General features: G+C 36.6%; 2 protein-coding genes across 6 annotated transcripts; one reads left to right on the top strand and one right to left on the bottom strand.

Moving 5' to 3' along the window:
* The first annotated feature begins 1905 nt into the window (after positions 1 to 1905).
* LOC139142626 (N-acylethanolamine-hydrolyzing acid amidase-like) lies at positions 1906 to 10789 on the top strand. The gene is made up of 9 exons (XM_070712669.1): positions 1906 to 2086; positions 2483 to 2647; positions 3479 to 3605; positions 4668 to 4758; positions 5842 to 5930; positions 6639 to 6811; positions 7107 to 7169; positions 7995 to 8093; positions 8747 to 10789. Exons 1-9 carry the CDS (start codon positions 1917 to 1919, stop codon positions 8820 to 8822), a joined length of 1053 nt encoding a protein of 350 aa, XP_070568770.1. The 5' UTR covers positions 1906 to 1916; the 3' UTR covers positions 8823 to 10789.
* A 1448-nt stretch (positions 10790 to 12237) lies between these two features.
* Positions 12238 to 22833, bottom strand: LOC139142625 (mitochondrial tRNA methylthiotransferase CDK5RAP1-like). 5 transcript variants are annotated; one of them, XM_070712666.1, is made up of 12 exons: positions 22414 to 22824; positions 19566 to 19669; positions 18524 to 18659; positions 17685 to 17895; positions 16819 to 16939; positions 16286 to 16534; positions 15791 to 15888; positions 15319 to 15465; positions 14959 to 14998; positions 13756 to 13905; positions 13288 to 13428; positions 12238 to 12835 (listed from the first exon to the last, which is right to left on the bottom strand). In XM_070712666.1, the coding sequence occupies exons 1-12, from the start codon at positions 22817 to 22819 to the stop codon at positions 12659 to 12661; spliced, it is 1980 nt and encodes a 659-aa protein (XP_070568767.1). In that variant the 5' UTR covers positions 22820 to 22824; the 3' UTR covers positions 12238 to 12658. The 5 variants fall into 5 exon arrangements, with proteins under 5 accessions (XP_070568767.1, XP_070568768.1, XP_070568769.1 ...); XM_070712667.1 differs by lacking the exon at positions 14959 to 14998 and adding an exon at positions 14879 to 14918; XM_070712668.1 differs by lacking the exon at positions 14959 to 14998 and adding an exon at positions 14839 to 14878.
* Positions 22834 to 23583: the final 750 nt, after the last annotated feature.

Raw genomic sequence — 23583 nt, 5'->3', positions numbered from 1 at the left:
TGTCTAATATTGGCCTCGCCAGAAATGGACGAAATGAGACGCTCTGATTTCTGCCCACGCTCCATGTAGTGTTGGAGCCGTACGAATATTATTTACATATTTAAAAAACTTTCACTTAAGCAATTGATATGAGGATTTTCCCCTCCCATCAACCACCCTCCCTTATTATTGTCACAGCTATTGTCATTGTCCTTAATTTTTATTAGGGGTCAAAGTTTTACACTTTTGGCCGATACACCTTGGTCAAAGTTTTACACTTTTGGCATCAGGTACAGCCAACGGAGCTATTCATCGAAAAAGCTATTCCGGTTTTGATGGCAGGAGAAATTTTAATTTTGCTTGGGCAGGGGACATATTTTTAGCTGGCAGGGAGCAGATTTTAGCTTTTTTTGTCGGGCAGGGTAGATATCAGTTGATTGGCCTGGGGACCGGGATTGGGGGAAAAACGGGAAGTTACTTGCAAAACGGGGACAGGGGAAGTTGAGCCTATTTATCAAATTAAATAAGAGGAACATCGACAGGTTTTTCATCACAAGGCAGGGGAGCTTAATGCCTGCAGGCGAATGATAAAATTTTAAGGGGAATTTTTTCCAGGGCAGGAGAAATCGACAAGGTTTTTCGCCATAGGGGAGGGGATCTTCAAAAATTCACAATGGGGAGGGGAAACAGGCAAAAATATGTGGGGAGTGGGTAAAATGAATTTTGAGTGTGGGAGGGCAAGTCGAAAAATATTCAGTGGAGGGCAAATTATGAACAGCTAATTAATTACCCTCATGACTTATAATTAGTCAGTTCACATTACTTGTCCTGCACAATATATCTTATCATAATAAGGACCCCTTTAAAAGTGCATTGTTCGTTTGCTGCACCTGATCTATACCAAAGCCCAGTCGATGTTTTCCACCAAGCACGGTTACTCCATCCCACCTTGCACCAAGTGATGAGTCAAAAGTCAAATCATGCCGGAGTCAAAAGCAGGGATCAAAAGTCTACATATTTTATCGACATTTTTCCACATAAGGTGAAAATGAAGGGGAGGGGGTCCAAAATCGACGTACACATGTGTATGCCCCCTCACATTAATTGCAGTCCCTTGACATTTCACGCGGTGGAATATGTTTTGCTTTCTTCTCTTTTGTCAGTAGATATTTTGTCGCAGGCCTACTTTGCTGGTGCTTTTTCCTCTATTCTTTCATTGTTACCGTCGATTTCGATAACGACATCGAACGGTTCAGAACCATAGACTAGATCTGGACACTTTGGGAATTCGGAATCGGAACAGGACATGTAATTCCCGAACAGAATTTTATTTCGGAGAAGGAAGCTCAATGCGAGATACTCGCCCCTCCTTTCCAAAGTTTTTTTCACTTATTTTTTACTTTCCAGTATGATGGTGTGTGATTTTGCAGTTTAGAATTTTTGCAAAAGCAGCAGGTCTCAAGTGTTTCGATCGATTTTCATCTCGCATATTTTGCCAGTTTTCCTCTTCTTCCTGCCAACTTGTTTCTTAATATTATTTCTCAACCATTGGGCATGAAAAGTTACACGTTTTAATTGAAGTCTAAAATTTCAATGACAGAAGTACAGATAGTTGTTGCGCGATGGTGAAAATTTGACAAAAATGTCGACAATATTTTACGTTAATAGATGAGTCATTTTCGTCTGATTTGCATTCTTAAACAAAACAAAACATTATAAATTACATCTACCGCCTACATGAATCGCTCCGAGCGCTGGATCAGCTGATAGGGTGGTCAAGGCTAGGATGGTAGGCAATCGTCATCATGGTCATGGGTCGGACGAGTGTGACGAGAGTCATAGTAGAATGCAGATAATGGACAACGCCGCTAGCGACCGATCAGCGAAATGTCTGTAGTATGTTATATTTTTTCGAAGGTACCGACCTTGCACCGAGAATGGCGATCACAACACTCGCTGTTGCATTTCTTGTGATCGGTACTGTGTTTTCTCAACAAGCTCCACGATACAAACTAAATCTAGATCTACCACCCGCAAAGCGATGGGATAGCATCTTGAAACATTGGAATGCATCGGAATTAAAGGCCGATCTGAACTCTGTAATGTCGTAAGTATAATACCGCCTCTTTTCGCCGAGTAACCTTGGACTGCGGATCTGCAGCACTACCACCACGTATACGTATACGTTCTGTGCCATGGATTATTTATGCAATGACTGGCCTGAAGTACCATGCGGGGGGGGGGTGGGGGGTGGGGTGGGGGCTTTACGGCTGATATATATATATATATATATATATATATATATATATATATATATATATATGTGTTATTTATGTTATTTAATACTCTTTTGTTGTTAATTTTGCAAAACCTTTATTTACTCTATGATCAAGAAAGGCTTACTTTACTTTTCTTTCTGTGCCAAGTACAACTGTTATTCTTAACATCCAATCAAACATTAGTCATTTACTCTGCATGCTGTATTTATTTTATCATTCATCAGATCTCTTGTTCCTGAAGCCTTGATTCCTGTGGTAGAACTCGTCGGTGAAAATGTTGAGAAATACATACCAAGTCCCTATGGAGAGGAGATGGTTGGTGTTGCACAGTGTTTGGATATGAATGTTGGTGATGTTGTTATGTTGAACTTACTCTATGATATGTCTGCGTAAGTGTGATCATAATTAAACCCTGAGAAATATTTGCTGAAATTTCTAGGAGTTGAATTATCACGAGAAGTCAAAGGTTATTTTACAGGAAGGACCAAAAAGATTCAGAGATCTCATGAAATTTACTGTACATCAGCTTTTTCAGACTTATCAGATTTCAGTATTTTTTCCAATGATTAAGTTTCAGATTTCTGTTCATCTGTGACATGAATAATTTATAGGCACTGAGTCACACTAAAGAATTTCAAGTTACTGCTTCATTGTTGTTGATTACCAAGTCCTGAGTTGTTGTTGACCTCACAGTCTTCAATACTCTGGGATACTGTACATGGACGTGTCTTGTATTGTCATAAGTGTAAAGCTGCAGTAAAAATTCCTATCTTATTACCATTTCAATTTCCAAGCTGAAGAGTCGTTTCTACAAACAGTTCTCATCAACAGTTGAGTGTCTACTGTTTCAATCATGCTAATGTTACTAACTTGATCCAGTCATAGCTCATTGTCTGCTTGTTGACATGTTATCAAATCTAAAGAAGGACTTAAGGGATCAAAAGTTAACTCTAGGTGATTGACTGTGGTGGCTTCTTGGCAATATATGGAATTATGGATGTTATGAAATTTTTCCATGGTGAAAATTAAATATCCTATCCAATTAGAGCCAGCAGAAAATGCCCAAGCTGTAGAGCTGAGCAAAGGTCATTTTATTTACTAAATCTCATAATTTATTTCTAGGTTTTCTTGATGTATAAAGAGCATTTACAAACAAATTATCCCTTTCATATAATATGACTTTCAATTATGTGATATAAATGTATTTCAATTCTTTATAGCTTTTGTACCAGCATTGTGGCACAAGACACACATGGTCAAATCTGGCATGGACGCAATTTAGATTACAGATTCACAGACATATTGAGGAAGTTAACATTTGTTTATGATGCACAGCAGAATGGAAAAGTAAGTCTTTCAAAAATTTTGCTGACTGGAATAGTTCTTATATTTGGCATGTTTTGATAGACAAGTGATTGCTTTTCAGTTGATGTTGGTGATTCCAAGACAATTCTGTCGTGACATTGTCTGAAAGAAGAAAACCTTCAAAGCACACAGCTCATGCAATTCCAACAGTCAGGAAAACAGGAAACTTCATCAAACTTGTCTGTTGAAAACTGTTGGAAGCTCAATTATGAATTTTGTTACAGATATCAATTAATGCATGATGACAATGATGTCAATTGTCTGTGCAGGTTCATCCTCCTGGACCAGTCAAACATATTTTAATAAATATGTTTTCACTAGACGTTTTCTTTCTTTGATAAAGATTCCAAAACACTAAGACTGTTTTGTTTACAGACAGTTTTTACTTTGCTTACAGCTGCAACCTTTGTTTACAGACAGTGTTTACAGTGTTTACATCTCAAGCCTTTGTTTACAGACGGTGTTTACAGTGGTTACAGTGCCTTCATCTCAATGTTTGTGTACAGTGTTTACAGTGTTTACAGTGCTTTCACCTCAAATGTTTGTGTACAGTGTTTACAGTGTTTACAGTGCTTTCACCTCAAATGTTTGTGTACAGTGTTTACAGTGTTTACAGTGCTTTCACCTCAAATGTTTGTGTACAGTGTTTACAGTGTTTACAGTGCTTTCACCTCAAATGTTTGTGTACAGTGTTTACAGTGTTTACAGTGCTTTCACCTCAAATGTTTGTGTACAGTGTTTACAGTGTTTACAGTGCTTTCACCTCAAATGTTTGTGTACAGTGTTTACAGTGTTTACAGTGCTTTCATCTCAAATGTTTGTGTACAGTGTTTACAGTGTTTACAGTGCTTTCATCTCAAATGTTTGTGTACAGTGTTTACAGTGTTTACAGTGCTTTCACCTCAAATGTTTGTGTACAGTGTTTACAGTGTTTACAGTGCTTTCATCTCAAATGTTTGTGTACAGTGTTTACCGTGTCTACATCTGCAAGCTTTGTTTACAGACAGTGTTTACAGTGTTTACATCTCAAGCCTTTGTTTACAGACGGTGTTTACAGCTACAACCTTTGCTGGCTATATTGGTGTGCTGACAGGAATGAGACCTAAATCTTTTTCAATATCAGCTGATGAAAGAGGTGTGTACTTTAAACCTTCTTTAAAGGGACAAAGTCAACCATTTTTCATGAATTTTGTTTGACGTGAGATACTACTGATATTGTTTGACATGTTGAAAGATACTGAATAAATGGGTGACAAATATGCATGTATTCGACCCCGGTTTTAGACACGATACATGAAACCATTGCGAAAATGAATTAATGGTCATGACCATTAATTCATTTTCGTGATGGTTTCGTCTAATTTGTCTAAAACCGGGGTCGAATATATGCATGCCAGTCACCCATTTATTCAGTATCTTTCAACATGTCAAACAATATCAGTAGTATCTCACATCAAACAAAATTCATGAAAAATGGCCGACTTTGTCCCTTTAAGTCGTACACTTTGTAAGCACTGGACCTTCACTTTTTTGACTCTACTCCACACTTTGTTCAGACACAGAGATGTAGACGCTTTGAGACTTGCTACTTGGATTTCATAACTATTTTTCATGAACAATTTGGCATTGCCCTCAACATATCTACAACAGCTGCAACCATTGTAAAAACTGCTGTATGATATGCATTACATATTATTCAAACAAAACATCTTTCAATGATATCTGCATTCATATCATCATCATTCAGTCTTTGACAACTTTGAAATTCTTCCCTCAACTTTTTTTATGGTTCCCTTTGACATTTTGTTTGATGATACTTTCTGGATGAGTTGGTCGCGTTGTGTGATAACATATTGATTGATTATGCTCTGTTCTTTTCAATTATGCATAAGGAATTAAAGGTGAAAAATTACAAATTGCATCGAGTGACTTTCAAAACACAAACAATTCAAATAAACATGATTACAGTACAATTCAACAGAGTATTGCATTACCATATTACATGTACATGTAACATATTCACATTTATCGCCACCGAACGAGCTTCACTGTCATTGATGGTATTTTTATAAATTTGGAAAATATATCATTATTTTTAAACAATACTGGGCAGAAATCATGTCACTTGAAGTTTGTATTAAGTCCATCAGTGATTTCACTCTGATATGAACCTGTTCAGAGTGGAGTGATGTTGTGTTTCTGCTGCTTTCAATTTCAGATCAAGGTAAAATCTGGCAGAATTTGTTAGAAATGATCAACGCTCTGTTGACTGGTGAGGCTTATTTTGTCAGCTTTTTAGTCAGAGAAGTAAGTATGACATGTAACCACGGCCACCAGTTATGAAGATGATGATGATGATGATGATGATGATGATTGTGATGATGATGATAATGATGGTGCAATGAAAAATTACCATGGCAAAACAAGATAGCATAGACGGGATTTGGTTTCTTGTCATAATAACTAATGGCATGTCCCGGTAGTGTCACAGACTGAGGGAAAATCGGTGCCATTACATCTTCTCAAATTCACACTTTTGTGTTCATCACCACAGCCCATGAACATGAGAAAAAGTGGCAGTATTTTTCTAAAAGCTGGTCCATGGAAGGATCAGGGTACCTCTTTTAAATCTAGCAAAAGATTTGCTTAGATGTATTAAGCCATGCCATTGCTAAACTGAAAATGCCATTTTGATAATGACATTATCATCATAGACACTCTGTCCTGAAAGTTGTCAAGCTGCTTTAGACTGTAATGAAGGCAAGATGAATAGACAATGAAAGTAAACTACATTCCAAATAACAGCTGTTTTAAAATTTTGCAGAACAAGCATGGGAATCCAGCTCATGGATCCTATGAGTGCCACTTTTGGATGGCATGTTTTATTGTGAATTTTGCTGATAATGAAGATTCAGTGTTGTGAACAGCCAGTGTTTTTTATCAATTAAGCTTTTTACTCATACTGAAATAATCGTACCGGTACAAGTTTATTTTACTATCCCTTTTCTGGAATAGACGCTGACAAAAACTGATAACTTTGAGGATGCTGTGAAGATGTTAAGCACTCCACAGATTATAGCTCCAGTTTACTTCATTATTGGAGGAGTTTCACCTGGAGAGGGCGCTGTTGTCACTCGCGACAGACTCCAGGCTAGAGATGTGTGGAGACTTGATGTGAAGAATGGCAGGTACCAGATAATCTAAAACAAAGTCAGAGTATTGAATTTTGTTTGTGGAGTCTTTGTTGCGATGAAAACATTACTATCAGTGAAATTTAAGCATGAGACAATTCATGGCACGAACAGAATGAGTGTAAGCATCGAACAGAACATCAGGGACATGCCTTGGTAGCTGATTTTCAGGAATAAATTTATTTTTCTAATGTGTTTTGAACAATTCAAATTTTGAAAGGATGAAGAACATAGCGATTCACAATTGACAATACCATGCGCAGTCAAATGGTTTATCTCTTTCTTTTTACAGATGGTTTCTTGTAGAAACAAATTATGATCACTGGGTTCCACCGCCCAAGGATGATGACAGAAGGTAAGCCATGACAAAACATTTCACTGAAGATCTTTAACCTTTGAGCCCCAAAGTCAATTTTTGTTTCCTTTATAAAACATACCCCAGTCAATTTCTTTTTCAGATTTTTGCCAAAATTTTGATAATAAATTTTAGCAGATGAAATGTGATGTCCATTTGGTCTAAAATTATCCAAGTAATTACAGAAAAATTTCTAAAAATTGGTAAAATGTTGGACTAAAACTTTGGTGGGAAAAATTATAGCACTCAAAGGGTTAAAATGTCAGGGAGAGCTTTGTGGCTGTTCTGGGTAAATGTTGTGAAATTCATGCTTTAGTGTTGAGTAAAAAAAGACCCTTATGGAACAAATACAAACACCGGTAATGCTTTGCAAAGGATGAAATCACCTTGACAGTAATAATGTGTACAGTATGTTTGGGCTATTGTATGTACCCATGATGGAATGACAGAGGGAGTCATACAGGATTAGTTGGGGACACTTTATGTATCTGTAATGGAATGAGGGGATTTCAGGGTAAGTTAGGGGTACTCTATGCGTCTGTTGTTGAATGAAGGAATGTTTGGGTTAGTTTTGGTATCTGTCTACCTACTATGGAGGGGAACTCGGCTTAGTCTATGGATACTGTATGTACGTACCATCAGAGAATATGAGGGAACAGATTGAGCTGAGAATTGGTGTGCTGTGATGTACGGTATATCACTACAGTTTATACATGTGTTATAACTAAATTTCACATTTCGTTAAATATATTGAACAAATCAACCAGACGTGACAATCCAAATACAAGTTTGTTGCTGTGATAATCTACATGTATTAATTTACAGAGACCCTGCAAACAAAGCCATGAATAGTATCGGACAAGCCGCCATTAATGCAACCATGATGTATGACAAAGTTCTTTCAGTGAAACCTGTACTTCAGAGGTTAGTGTTAAATTAATCTCATGGTCAAGCATGCTTTTTTTAAAGAAAATGTTCTGGCAAGAAATTTTTCCTTATAATAAGCTGATATACTTGGTGAAAGCTGATTACCTGGCCAATTTATTCATATTACATCTCTTGTAATGGTTTTTAACATGTCTCTGCATAAAATATATATTGCTGCAGTTCTCTTGATTAAGTTCAATCAATATCCATATCTTGAGGTGGCCATATGGATTACAGAGTGACAATTTTTTTCTTCAAAAATTTCAGGACTGACCCACAGTTCCTGGACAGATCAGTAAAGTTACTTATAGGATTTATTCATCTGTCAAACAGATTTACATATTTGTCTTAGTATGAAACAGAAAAAAAAGAAGCAATGGCAGACAGACTTGTGTGATAACAATGGGTAGCCTCAAATTTCACCAAAAAACATTCCAAGATAAAAACTTACAGAATTGGACACTAGTCTTTAGTTTGATTCATTCAGAGTGCTGGATCATATACCCATTATGGTACATTCAAAAGGAACACAATAAAGATTCAGATATTCCTTATAAAATATTTTACACTTTTACAAAATATATAAAAGTCTCCTCTCTGGGCATTTGATTGCTTGAATAATCATATTTTGTGGTGTTTTGATTTTACAGCGACTCTGTGTATACAACCCTGATGAGTGCTGCAGACCCAGATATCTACAAAACTGTGATAAGAAGCAATGTTTAGCCCAAGAAGTAACCCATTCCATGCCGCAAAGCCAGATACCTAAAAAATGTGATTTGACACAATGATTGGCTGTAGAAGTGATCAATGCTGTGCGGCAGACCCAGATATCTTCAAAACTGTGATTAGATGCAGTGATTGGCCCTAGAAGTGACCAATTCTGTGCTGCAGACTCAGATATGGTCGACAAAATTGTGATTAGATACAACAATTGGCCCAAGAAGTGACCCACTCTGTACTGCAGACCCAGATATCTACAAAACTGTGATTAGATGCAATGATTGGCCCTAGAAGTGACCCGCTCTCTACTGCAGATGCAGAAATCTACAAAACTATGATGAGATGCATATTGATTGCTACAGAAGTGATGAAATCTTGTCAATGCTGGACACCACCTTGTTCTAGAATACAACCCTTCACACCACTTCATATCAACTTTTCTTTCATCCTTCTTCCGCAAACATTGAGCTGAAACCTTAAAACATTGATGAGGTTGATTGGTTGAGTTTTAATAGTAGCATGTGTTCTTCATAGTACAGCAACAGATCAGGTAATGGTGATGTGCTTTACAGCTTGTACACCTGGTATATCAGTACATCTGCTTGCCAAGTGCAAACTGACCAATCAGTGACATATTAGCATGTCAAGTGCAATGTTTCAATGAAAATGCTACAGATCATTAACATGTTTTATGCAAATAACCTTACCTTGTCAAATTTCAGGCTGAACTCTTCTTTTGGGTAAATCTTTCCAAATTCATGACAATGCATGCAGCAATGTTTTGTATGTGTTTGGTGCAAAATTTTTTAAATTCTCAGGAATTTAAAAGATTAAACTAGAGACACAAAATGGTTGTCAGATAATCATCATGCTTGACGATATTAATCTTTGCTATGTACGTAGATGACTTAAGTACAAACCTTCTATCAGCCTGTGTTAGATGCTGTTTGGTAAATGAAGTTGTTAATCACCTTTTTTATGCAGATGACTTCGTTTTGATTTGTCCCTCAGCAAAAGCATTACATAAATTGATTAGCATATGTGAACGCTACGGAGGAGAGCATGATATTATTTTTCATCCCACTATAAAGACAGAATGTATGGTTATTTTCCCAAATTCTTGGAAACCCAGCAGAATTCCTATAGTATTGTTATACGGAAAATCCCTAAAGTTTGTGAATACAAAAAATATCTTGGATATATTGTATCTTCTTCAGGGGAGGACAATGCTGATCTGCAAAGGACACTTCAATGTGTTTATGCCAGAGCTAATTGTATTGCATGCAATTTTAGTTGCTGTTCACAAAATTGTGAAATGCACCCTTTTAAAAGCTTTTTATATAGTACCGGTATGTATTGCCTCAATATTTGTTGAACTACATGCTAGACAAATGTCAACTGTAAAAGTGGTGTATCAGAATGCATAGCATATAATTTTTGATCTTAAACAAGATCAAGTATCAGTCACAACTTTATATCACGAAATCTCTTGAATCTTGCTTCATTGCAACGAAAGTTACCGGTACTATTTATATTTTGCAAAAGATAAACAGAAAGAACTCTGTGGTATATAGCTGTGTAAACTCAGATTTTTACTTCAATTCAACGTTTTTGTAGCATTGTAGGAATGTAATGTATTCTCAGTAGTCTTTTCATCATTTTTTAATTGTTTTTTTTTTTTTTTCGCTGTCACATCTATCTTTTTAATATTTCTCTTTAATATGGGCCAAAGGCCTGAAATAATAATAATAGTAATATAAGGCTTGGGTTTCAAATCAAGGACTCTGCAATACTCAGGATGTTAATTCATTTACACAGACTATGGTTTGAGACGGTGACTTTGGGGAATCAAGACTGATAATTTGATATGATTGCTGTAACACATTGGTATTTATTTTACAAATCTATTAAATTTTGGATGATTTAACTTTCCAATAAAATGTTGGTGAAAGTTGGAATACAATATATAATGTAGTTTCTGTTTGTCTGATGCAACTAAACTGACATTTGAATGCACACTCCTACACTGCACTTCACATTATCTTTACTGTGAACACATCTTGCCAATATTGGAAGACAAGCTTTATTTCACTCATATAAGGTCATATAAGGTCATGTTCATGACAACTACAATGTTTTACAATAAATTACCCGACAGATTCAGCTGCATTGTGTGTTCTTGGCTCAATTCTTTTACAGTACTTTAAATCCCTAATACCATATTTCTTTAAAGGGGAAATATTTTGCTTTGTCAAAGAGAATATTTCCAAAACATTCCACAAAATGCTGGGATGGAAAACCAGCAAAATTCCACCCTTCTGCAAAACTCTTTCAGTATCATTTTTCAATCCACATTACTGAAGTGAAGAATTATGGGTAAACTTTATCTAGATAATTTGTTTTGCATCAAATTTGGCAAAAAATACCAGCGAGCTGCTCTGAACTGATCGGCCTATACAAGCAAATCACAACATATTGAGATATTGATTGACCTATGAAAAATTCTTTGTTGTTAATTACACCTGGCTGTGACTGGATTTAGTGTGAGACGGGCTTGTCCTATCTTCTGAAATGTTTCAGCCAGATAGCTTGTCTGTATTAACCAGACTGCAGCTTGTCTGTATCAACCAGACTGCAGCTTGTCTGAATCGGCCAGACTGCAGTATCGGCCAGGCTGCAGCTTGTCTGTATCGGCCAGACTGCAGCTTGTCTTTATCGGCCAGGCTGCAGCTTGTCCGTATCGGCCAGACTGCAGCTTGTCCGTATCAGCCAGACTGCAGCGTGTCTGTATCAGCCAGACTGCAGTGTGTCTGTATCAGCCAGACTGCAGTGTGTCTGTGTCAACCAGACTGCAGTGTGTCTGTGTCAGCCAGACTGTAGCGTGTCTGTATCAGCCAGACTGCAGTGTGTCTGTATCAGCCAGACTGCAGTGTGTCTGTATCAGCCAGACTGCAGTGTGTCTGTATCAGCCAGACTGCAGTGTGTCTGTATCAGCCAGACTGCAGTGTGTCTGTATCAGCCAGACTGTGGCGTGTCTGTTTCAGCCAGACTGTAGTGTGTTGGTATCAACCAGGCTGCAGCTTGTCCGTGTCAACCAGACTGCAGCGTGTCTGTATCAACCAGACTGTAGCGTGTCCGTATCAGCCAGACTGTAGTTTGTCGGTATCAACCAGACTGCAGCGTGTCTGTATCAGCCAGACTGCAGTGTGTCTGTATCAGCCAGACTGTAGCTTGTCCGTGTCAACCAGACTGCAGCGTGTCTGTATCAGCTAGACTGCAGCTTGTCTGTATCAGCTAGACTGCAGCTTGTCTGTATCAGCCAGATCAGCCAGACTAGCTTGTGTGTTCTGATAAGTGTCTTTACAAGACAGACAACTCAATGGAAAGAAATTAACTATCATTTTCACAGAAGACAGTGTTGATATAAATAGGATTTATTCTACATGAGACCAATAACTGTTCTGATTTCCTGTCCATCAATCGGCAAATAAAGCTGGTCAACATTTACTTTGTGTCTTTGATGGGTAAGTTGCTTTCCATGAACATGATGTTCATGGTTTCACTGACTTTTTTACATATTATCCGGGTTTCTTCAAAATGTTGATAATTGTTGCTGGAATCACACAATACTGCATAATGTATTCCTATCGTGTGTGCTTTTCAAATGCATCAATCTGCATGTCAGTAAGATTTCACGCTCTACTCCACCCAGTCAAATTCATCATCTTCATGCTTATCATATCTTATCATCTACCACATAGCATGGTGGCTGTTTCCACATCCCATGAACACACAAACAACACTGTAGATCTTGATTAGTAAATGCAGTCACTCGAAGACTATCTGTCTACAACTGGATCCTGAACTCCTGGTAAATACCCAAAGTGTAAAAATGGAAGATTTATCTTCCTAAGGTCCTGAAGGCATGGTTGATTCTGTTGGTGTTTGGAAAATTCCTGCAATGTCGTGTGGTAAAGAGGTATTCCTTTCATAACCTGGGATGTACAGTCATTGATCTGTCAAAAAAACCAAAAAAAACCAGGCATAACTTTCTCGTGATTGATACAGTGCAAATACTCCATGAGAGTTATCAACTTTTCCATTTATCATATCACTGCCTTCAGCAATAAATAATAGTCCCTGATGTCAGTTTCACAATAAGATTTGATAAGGTAAAATTCTTTTCATCAAATTTTTAAAGACTTGCAACAAATATTTTGCATTAAATTCAATACCTAATCTTTTCAAAGTTTGCTTTTCATTAAACTAAATGACATTACCATCTGACCATATTTTTTAACTAATGAATCTAATTTTGTACATTTTCTCAATGGAATCTGAATGACATAAAATAAATGTAATCTGAATTACAAAATATAAATGTCAACTTGTTGGATATAAATCACAGGAATGGATTCATTTGGAGGAATCCCAAAATGCCCTTTGTATACCTGTAATAATTACTTACACAAACGACAACATAGTCTCCAACTTTAATTGGTCTGTGATTGGAGGACTCCATGTCACATGGTATTTCCATATTTGGGAAAATGACCTTTGTGTTGAAATCACTTCTACCGGCTAAATCATCAGCAGATTTCTTGCTAGGCTGTTATAATATCAAGCAAAGGATGTTACAGAAACAAAGAAGTTAATGAAAATCAATGCATCAAAGTCAGTTCAGTCAGAAATGCAACACGGAACCAATGAAAAATAAATCCATCATGGCATGCTATGGAAATTCCCTTTACCACAAAGCTGTCATTGGAACAAGGATTTCCTCAAACATTCTGTCATATGAATTAGAGCTATAGCCACACAGTCTTCTTGACATATGTAGTTCTGGAATGATTCCAGTTCAGTGTTTTGCAGTCTACTAATGCCATGAGAAAATAGTGACCAGGGTTGAAGCAAACAATCACATGCTCTCTCTTACCCCTTCAACTAGAACCAACTGCTGTGTTCCTACTCTGCCATTGTTTGCATTGAACATTTCTTCTCTGGACACTTCTAATACATCTGTAAGTCGACTTACTTTGATATCATACGGAACGTTATCTTCCATCTTGTGATAAGCGTGAGTTTTCTACATCAAAGACATGACACGTGTAAAATATTTTCAGAAATGTTGATCAAGGATAAGCTTGCAATATTCCATCCTTTACCAACAGAGGCTTGGATCAATTTCATGGTTTTTCTGGACAATTTATAAATGAAATTACAAAATATTTTATGATGTAAATTGTTTATAGCTTCATTTTCTTTCATGGTCTTACACACTAAAACTGTAAATATGGACAGACATATCATGCTGGAAAGATAAAAAAATTCAATGAGAAATTGATGGCATAGTCTAATTTAGTAACCTTACAGCAGTTTATCCTATAAGCTGATACTGGATAATCAGATCTTTAAGCCTAAAGAGGATTATAAAAAAATGACAACAGATATAGACCACCTTTTGCATACTGTGAGCAAATGCACAGGCAACATCATACATGTCGCCTACTGTATGCAAATGCATAGACAAAGTCATACCTGTTGCATACTGTATGCAAATGCATAGACAAAATCATACCTGTCGCATACTGTATGCAAATGCGTAGACAAAATCATACCTGTTGCATACTGTATGCAAATGCATAGACAAAATCATACCTGTCACATACTGTGAGCAAATGTGTAGACAAAAGTCATACCTGTGGCATACTGTATGCAAATGCATAGACAAAATCATACCTGTCGCATACTGTATGCAAATGTGTAGGCAAAATCATACCTGTTGCATACTGTATGCAAATGCATAGACAAAATCATACCTGTCGCATACTGTATGCAAATGCATAGACAAAATCATACCTGTCGCATACTGTATGCAAATGCATAGACAAAGTCATACCTGTCGCATACTGTATGCAAATGCATAGACAAAGTCATACCTGTCGCATACTGTATGCAAATGCATAGACAAAATCATACCTGTCGCATACTGTATGCAAATGCGTAGACAAAGTCATACCTGTCGCATACTGTATGCAAATGCGTAGACAAAGTCATACCTGTCGCATACTGTATGCAAATGCATAGACAAAGTCATACCTGTCGCATACTGTATGCAAATGCATAGACAAAATCATACCTGTCGCATACTGTATGCAAATGCGTAGACAAAGTCATACCTGTCGCATACTGTATGCAAATGCATAGACAAAATCATACCTGTCGCATACTGTATGCAAATGCGTAGACAAAGTCATACCTGTCGCATACTGTATGCAAATGCATAGACAAAGTCATACCTGTCGCATACTGTATGCAAATGCATAGACAAAGTCATACCTGTCGCATACTGTATGCAAATGCGTAGACAAAGTCATATCTGTCACATACTGTATGCAAATGTGTAGACAAAATCATACCTGTCGCATACTGTATGCAAATGCATAGACAAAATCATACCTGTCGCATACTGTATGCAAATGCGTAGACAAAGTCGTACTTGACAAGTCGCAGCAGTGATAGAGTATCTTCATGAGCTCTTTTGGTTTCACCACAGAATCCTGATATGAAATCACTGGTCAAGGCAACATTAGGAATTCTGCTTCGTACATGGTGAACCAATTCCAAGTATGCTTCCCTTGTATACCTAAAGAGTAAAAAAATTGTATCCATTGTGAGTTTTTAAGATGTCCAGTTATTTATTGCTTCCCCGCAAATCAAGGCATTATCTCAGAGAGAGGTAGTATTTCTCATTATAATAAATAACAATTTCATACAGTTCAGTGGTTTTTGTAAGAATCTATGGAAACCTGAAAAATGCTGTCCCTAAGAGCCAACATTCCAGCTTGCAAGAGAATCCGGCACTTTTGACAGATTTTTTTGACAAAATTATTCTGAAAATGATTCAACATTTACAAGTCAACATAATATTGGTAAAGGTCAAAGTTCAACTTCTCTTCAATAAAACTTACCCTCTTCTCATTTTTTTCAAAATTTCTGTATTACCACTTTGTGCCGGCAAGTGAAGATGTTTACAGATGTTTGGTCTTTCATTAATAATCTCTAGTACCTGTGAAAAGCAAACACACCAAATACACCAGTTGAAAAGACATGATGTAAATGTATCAAAAGCAACATCAACAAAATCTTGCAATAATTTTTATTTGCTGTAATGGTCTTCAATTTTGCACTACTCTCACCTCAATTTGCAACAAAATTTTCTCTTCAAAACATTAAAATTTATTGTTTGACTAAAGTAAAACTTCAGGGACAGTAAAAGATTGGAGTTTTGAAGAAATGAGTTCCTTCATTTACCAAATTTTGCCTTGCTTCTAGTCACAGTTCCCTTTACAATAGAGAGATTTCCTCAAGACTTTGTTAACTCTCTAAACAAGACAGTTTGATAGACACAAAGACTAACACTAATATACAATAATCTCAATGTGACAGCAAAGTAGAAAACTTACTTCATCTGGAAAATCTTTTGGATGTGGTGACGTAAATCTTATTCTCATTTCTGGATCCACGTCTGACACTTGATCCAACAACTCTGCAAATCTTAATCCACCTTTCTTGGGTTTATAGATAGTTTTAAATCCCTTACTAAGATTTGTGCTTGTGTCACTAACAGCGCCATCATTGTTAAAGTAGTTCATTTCTGACGTGTCTCTGTAGCTATTTACATTCTGGCCAAGTAGAGTGACTTCTTTTACACCCTGTGAATATACAATGAAACAAAGTGGAAAAGTTTATCAGAAGTTGACATTGTGAACGGTGTTCAGAATTCAAAAACCAGTATTTAGGTGATTACCTAAAACCTCTTGTTCCAGATTCAGCTGTAAACATCAAGTCAAGTTGTTTAAAAACAGAAAAGCATAGCATGTCCAACACACTTTAACTCAGAGCAGTGATATACAAAACCTCATCATTAGGATGATTTTATCACTGAGCAGTGACAGACAAAACCTCATCATTGCATTTGGATGATTTTATCACTTACTTGATCTGAGAGTATCTTGACTTCCTCCACTATTGAACTAATTGGTCGACTTCTTTCTCGTCCTCTTGTGAAAGGAACAATGCAATAACTGCACATATTGTCACATCCTCTCATGATAGATCTATGTTTAAGAAAAGTCAAACACAGAAAAAGCTCTTCATTTGGTAACTCTAGACATCTTCCTTCATACAAATTGATAAGTGACCACTTTCAAATTGACATATCTTCTCTTTAAAGTTCATATTCCAGATACTGGTATATTGCTAATTTACAGTAACATAATACAACAAAATTACCATGTGACAGTGGTTTTGGCTTTCTGTAAACTGTTTACAATTCCAGTAAATTAAATTTAAAGAGTAAACATTCATGGGATTTTTACTGATTAGAAAACACATTTTAATTGAGTTGATATGAGGGTGCTCCTTAGTAAAGTCTAATTTGACAAAATATGATTCATAATTTGGTCACCTGCCTGTCTGGTGGTGATGACAAGTAACCAGGTTTTATGGTACATCATCTATCACAGTGAATATTAGCAAGAATTGCACATTTCTTAGATGTTTAAATCAACCAATTAGAGAGAGCCCTTTGGCTACTTCAGTCAGATTGAACCTTTATCATTGAAATGGGCTTAACCCTTTGAGCACTGTAATTTTTTTTCCCGCCAAAATTTTTGTGCAACATTTTACCAATTTTTATGAATTTTTCTGTACTTTTTTTATAATTTTGGACCAAATAGACATAACATTTCATTGGCTACAGTTTTTTTCACAAAATTTTGGCAAAAATCTGAGAAAAATTGACTGCGGCTTATTTTATAAAGGGGACTTGGTGCTAAAAGGGTTAAAGGTGGTGAGACTTACACAAAAGCTGATGGGGAATTACTGTTCATTCTAACAGGAATGACATCAGCATAAGTTTCATCCAGTGATAGTATAACATTGACAGCTGGTTGGCCATGCTCTGTCACAGCAAGCATTCTGGGTAAATCTCTGTATGCATCAGGGCCTGCTATCAAATCAACTGCTTTGCTCTTCTCAAGAATTTCTTTTTTAAGTCTTTCTGCCATGCAACCTAGAAAAACAATAATTAGATTGTAATTAAATTCTTTAAGTGTTTAGAATCCAAATTACAAAAGCGTCTTGTCATACAACTTGATAAGGTAGAATGTACATCAGGAACAGATACTCAGACTCCAAATTGTTTACAATTCTTTTCTGGTCTACTGCTTGTTGGGGCTTATTTTGAAACTATTGGAATAAGTCAAGTTTTCATCTAGGCTTAGTTTTGTGAAAATTACAAAAATTATAAAAATCACAAAATTAAAAATTCAATTATTTTCTGAAGGGATGGCGGCCATTTTGAATTTTAAGTATTAGTACATGATAGGTAGTTTGTTTCTGTAGTACCAAACTTTGCGCTATAGTATGACCACTGATTTTTATACTAGATTTGTTAAAGAGAATGGTCAAACTTTTTGCTAGGGAGTTTTCGCAAAAGTTTAAGGTTTTCAATTTTTTTATTTATACTTCTTAAATAATCCAGCCTGCATGATAGATGGCATCAATTGAATAGAAGGTATCAACAGCGTATGGTTTCCAATAACATTGTCCACTCAAGTATCAAATCATAAATCAATTTACTCCTTGGACACATATTGCTATTGTTTGTCCTTGTCTATGAAATCTATTGACTTACTTACCGAGAAGTCCTATCTTAATTTGTGTCTGTGATTTGGATCTTTTCCTTTTCAATGCTTGGAAATATTTCAATCGATTCCATACTTTGGTCTCTGCATTCTCCCTCACTGCACACGTCACTGCAAATATTACATCAGCCTGCGGAATAAACATATTCAAAATCAAGGATCCGTTCTTGAAACTATAAAACTACATAGAGTAAGTATTCAATTTGTCAAACTTACCAAGAACTCTTAAGTTATATTGTTTTTTACAGTAAGGTAATTGGGTTGATCGCGATTTCGGATTTGTTACTAAATATAGCTGCAAGCGCGCGACTTTCGGACAAATATGCTGAAATTCGGACAAATTTTGTTGTTGCATGCGCGGCTGCTGTTGCAGCTTGTAGTCTCGGTCATCAATTCATACGAATAAGTGTGACGCTAAATATCCATTCTAACACTCGCAGGTTTTAATTTCGTCGTATGCGGAAAATGTGGAGAAATGTTTACTTATGCATATTAATGAGATAGAACAGTGACGTCATTTGCGATCAGCGCTATTGGGCAAAGTTCCGATGGACTGAGTGAATGTACTCATTAAATAGAATCTGGAATTCTACAAACTACATGAATGGATAAACTTTGCTTAAAGAGACTCTTTGAATATACAGTAAAACCTGTGTACAGTTTCTAAATCCTTTTTCTCCATGGGGGAATGTTTTGACAATTTTTGTATGGATGTGTAATTTTAAGTATCAAAAGTGCATATGCACAATTCACTACATTCAGATTTATTTCAAATTCGATCCATTGAATCTTAAAACTAAAATTTCTAAAAACGTAACATCAGCTATATTATTAAGTATTTTTCACACCATTTACATGTAATCTCATATCATGGTTTTTAAAAGTTTTTCACAATTGCTTCAAGTTTCAAATGCATAAATCCTTTCACCTCAATGGTTTGACCTTAGCCCATTGTTTTCATGTTTAAGTTGGACCTCTAAAAGGCAAAATGGGGGTGAAAAGGCTAAGCTAGTATCAAGTTTTGCCATCATCTTACCTCATGTACATCAGCAGTTTTCAGGAAACCAGAGTTTTGAAGAATTGACCATGCAATTTCTGTATCACTCTCATTCATCTGACAGCCATAGGTTTCAAAGTACACTAGTGAACAATGAAGAAAACATAATTCATACAAAGTGTACTTCATGAAAATTCACAGCCCAATATTGAAATAATGCAAACACCGTAACAACATGCAAACAAACTTTACACTGTCAGAGTGGGAAAATTGACAATTGTTATTTTGAAAGTTCTTTACTCCACTTTTAAAGGGACAAAGTCGGTCATTTTTCATGAATTTTGTTTGATACGAGATACTACTTATATTGTTTGATATGTTGAAAGATACTGAATGAATGGGTGACCATGCATATATTCGACCCCGGTTTTAGACACCATACATGAAATCATTGCAAAAATGAATTAATGGTCATGACCATTAATTCATTTTCGCGATGGTTTCATGTAATTTGTCTAAAACCGGGCTCGAATATATGCATGGTCACCCGTTTATTCACTATCTTTCAACATGTCAAACAAAACAAGTCATCGTTGATGACACAGTCCCCACTTGTTAATGGGTACTTTGATTACAGGTCCTCAGAGAGGATAGAGTCCTCTTCATTAGGTCTGTGATAAAAATACTTATGAATAAATTCGCTTGATACATGTCTGAGTTATGGTTCAGGACATGAAAAACTCGTAATAAAATGGCTACACGGCGGCCATATTGGATTGCATAACAAAACAAATTACCATGCATATGTATGACATTGGTAAATCTCCTTGTACCAACTTTGAATAAATTCGCTTGATACATGTCTGAGTTATGGTTCCGGACATGAAAAAACCTAATAAAATGGCCTAACGGCAGCTATGTTGGATCGAATCACAAAACAAATCAATGTGCATGTGTATGACATAGGTCAATGTCCTTGTACCGACTTTGAATAAAATCAGTTAAAACATGTCTGAGTTATGGCACTGTATATGAAAATATTGTAATAAAATGGCCGCCTGGCGGCCATATTGGATCGTATCACAAAACAAATCGACGTGCATCTGTATGACATATGAAGTAATCCTTGTACCAAGTTTGAATAAAATCGGTTAAAACATGTCTGAGTTATGGCACTGTATATGAAAATATTGTAATAAAATGGCCGCCTGGCGGCCATATTGGATCATATCACAAAACAAATTGATGTGCATATCTATGACATTGGTCAATGTCCTTGTACCAACTTTGAATAAAATCGGTTGAAACATGTCTGAGTTATGGCTCTGTACATAAAAAAATCGTAATAAAATGGCCGCCTGGCGGCCATATTGGATCGTATCACAAAACAAATCGACGTGCATCTGTATGACATATGAAGTAATCCTTGTACCAAGTTTGAATGAAATCGCTTCTTGCATCTCTGAGATATCTGCGTGAGTGGACGGACGGACGCACCGGACGCACACACGCACGCACACACGCACGGACATGACCAAACCTATAAGTCCCCCCGGACGGTGTCCGTGGGGACTAATAAGAAGTATCTTGCATCAAACAAAAATCATGAAAAATGGCCGACTTTGTCCCTTTAAGTGTTAATGGACAGAATAAAATTTAGTCCCCTTAAGTTTGTAGTAAATGTCACTTTTTCTGACTTCATTTCAATGAACATGAAACCATTCATATTTGAACATGTCAGTGTGGGATCTGTAGGTAGGTCCCCATCCCATTATCTGAGGAAAAACATGCCCTGAATCCTGGCTACTTCCTTGGATAAATCATGGTAGCTTCTTTACATAGACTTTGTTGATTTTCAACCAAATACTGGATAAAACTACTTAATATTCACAATTCTTAAACTTATTCTTAATCTTCACTTATCTTAAAATTTCAATATTACTTATTTTATTTAATTTCACAAGATGTACATAGTACATAACACCTGTAAGTATCTACAAAATCAAACCTAAGAGTAATCCAGCGACTTGGTTCTGAAGAAATTGTTTACCTTTAGGAACCTGCAAATCAAGTTTATAAGCAATCAAGTGCCTGGTTTCTGAGAATGTAATATTTACCCAAAATGGACAAATTGAGAAAATTCATTGAAAATAGAAAATTAAAGATGTCAACATAAAGCATCTTGAAGTATGAAATAGGAGTTTGCAAGTTCAAATTATATAAGACTGTCACAACAAACATCAAGGACGTTCTACAGCATCTGATTCTGTTATTGCCATCTCAAAGACAATAAAATTACCATAATTATCAGTGTTTAATCTAGAGAGGGGGATGGGAGGATTCCCCCTCTGACATGTTGGCATCCCTTAATAATTTGTCAAGCCGCCCCCCCACCCCCCATGAAATGGTGCCAGTCACACCTTAGAGATACAAATAGAACACATGAACTGCATGATGAAATCCCCTCTAAAGGAAATCCCCCTCTGTTGATGCCATCCTGGATGAAACACTGAATTATTATCACTAGTTCCTGTAAATGTTGCCAACTATTTATTCATAGTTTTAGGTTTTCATTTTTCCTTTACACTTTACCAGTATTTTAACTTTCTTTCAATATTTTGTTATTTCATTAATTACAAGAGGTGAGATTCTGACCTTGACCCATAGTTATAACATATACAAGTTCGCAAAGACTGAAAACCTATTGCTATATTTGTGCACTTACAATTTATGTGACAGAATCAAATTACTTTTGAAAGGGAGGGAAACCCTTGCTTTTTCGGCCCTCTATTTGCAGTATATGTACTCCCAATCCCATACCGGAAATGCTGCCAATGTGCCCTCGGTCGACCTTACCGGCAAAATGACCCAATTTTTATGACCTTACCTTTCCGGCCGTTTCCTGCCACGATTTCTTTCTGTATGTACGGGACATGTTCTTGTTCAGTGTGTCTTTTCAAAGGCAGATCATTTTTAAGATTTGAATTTGCAATAAAATGTTCCAACGGAGGACCGTTCTTAAGCTTGTTTGAAAAGTGTAAATTTGAGGCAGCACTTGTACTTGTAGACGACTCGGACGGATGAGCACTTGCAGAACTCAACGAGAGGTTCCTCTGGGATGGAAATCCAGAAAGACTCGTGAAGTTAATGTTATTTACACATGTCACCTTCTTTCCAAATGCCTCCTGCACACTAAAATTTCGGTTTGCCGCTTTCTTGCCAGAGAAAAGAGGGAAAAGACTGCGCTTGCCAGTAATATACACGATGCCGATGGCCCTCGTGGAGGAAGCCATTTTGTGTCGACCGGTCATGCACATGGCACGGACGTTGGAGGCGCACTTCAAATCAATGCCAGACATGCGAAACTTCTTGCCATCTTCACAGATGAATACTTCGCATTTATTTAAAAGATGAAGAACACCGATGATAATTCTGTGGTTAAACTTGATGGTAAAGGATGAGCCCTTAACTCATTGTTGTGATCAAATCACATATTTTTTCTTTCATAATGCCTGATTTCTGATGGGTCCACCCCTATGTTCCGACACATAGTGTCATTTTGCCCCAATTTAAGTATTTTCATTCCTATTAAAAACCATAAATGTACAGAAAATACTCAATTAGAGCCGCCTTTTCAAAATTGTACCCAAAACACAGCGTTTAGAAATCAAACTTTAATGTGATTTGGAACAAGCCTGGCCTTTTCTGAAGAAAAAATCAAACCATAGTAATATAAACCATAATTTATCCACGTGAAAAACATAATGCAGAAATGATATTACGTCCAAAAGAGGTGATTGTACTTAATCACAGAAATCAATTTCAAGATGTAAACAGGGCGGAATTTGTTACCGATTTCAAGACATAACGGATTAACACGCGTCCACTGCGCATCCGATTGTGCCCTTTGTGAAATCACACGCAGAATTAGGCTGAAATTGATTCCTCACATGATTGATTGTCAGAAGTTACTTTTAAATTTTTTTCGTTTAGTTCTGAACGTTTTTAAAGACACCCATTTCTCGTGGCTGGTTTCTCCAAATGTAGAAATTATTGC

Source organism: Ptychodera flava, chromosome 10, assembly GCF_041260155.1.
Source record: "Ptychodera flava strain L36383 chromosome 10, AS_Pfla_20210202, whole genome shotgun sequence".
NCBI lineage: Eukaryota > Metazoa > Hemichordata > Enteropneusta > Ptychoderidae > Ptychodera > Ptychodera flava.
This window is presented reverse-complemented; position numbering and strand designations above follow the sequence as displayed.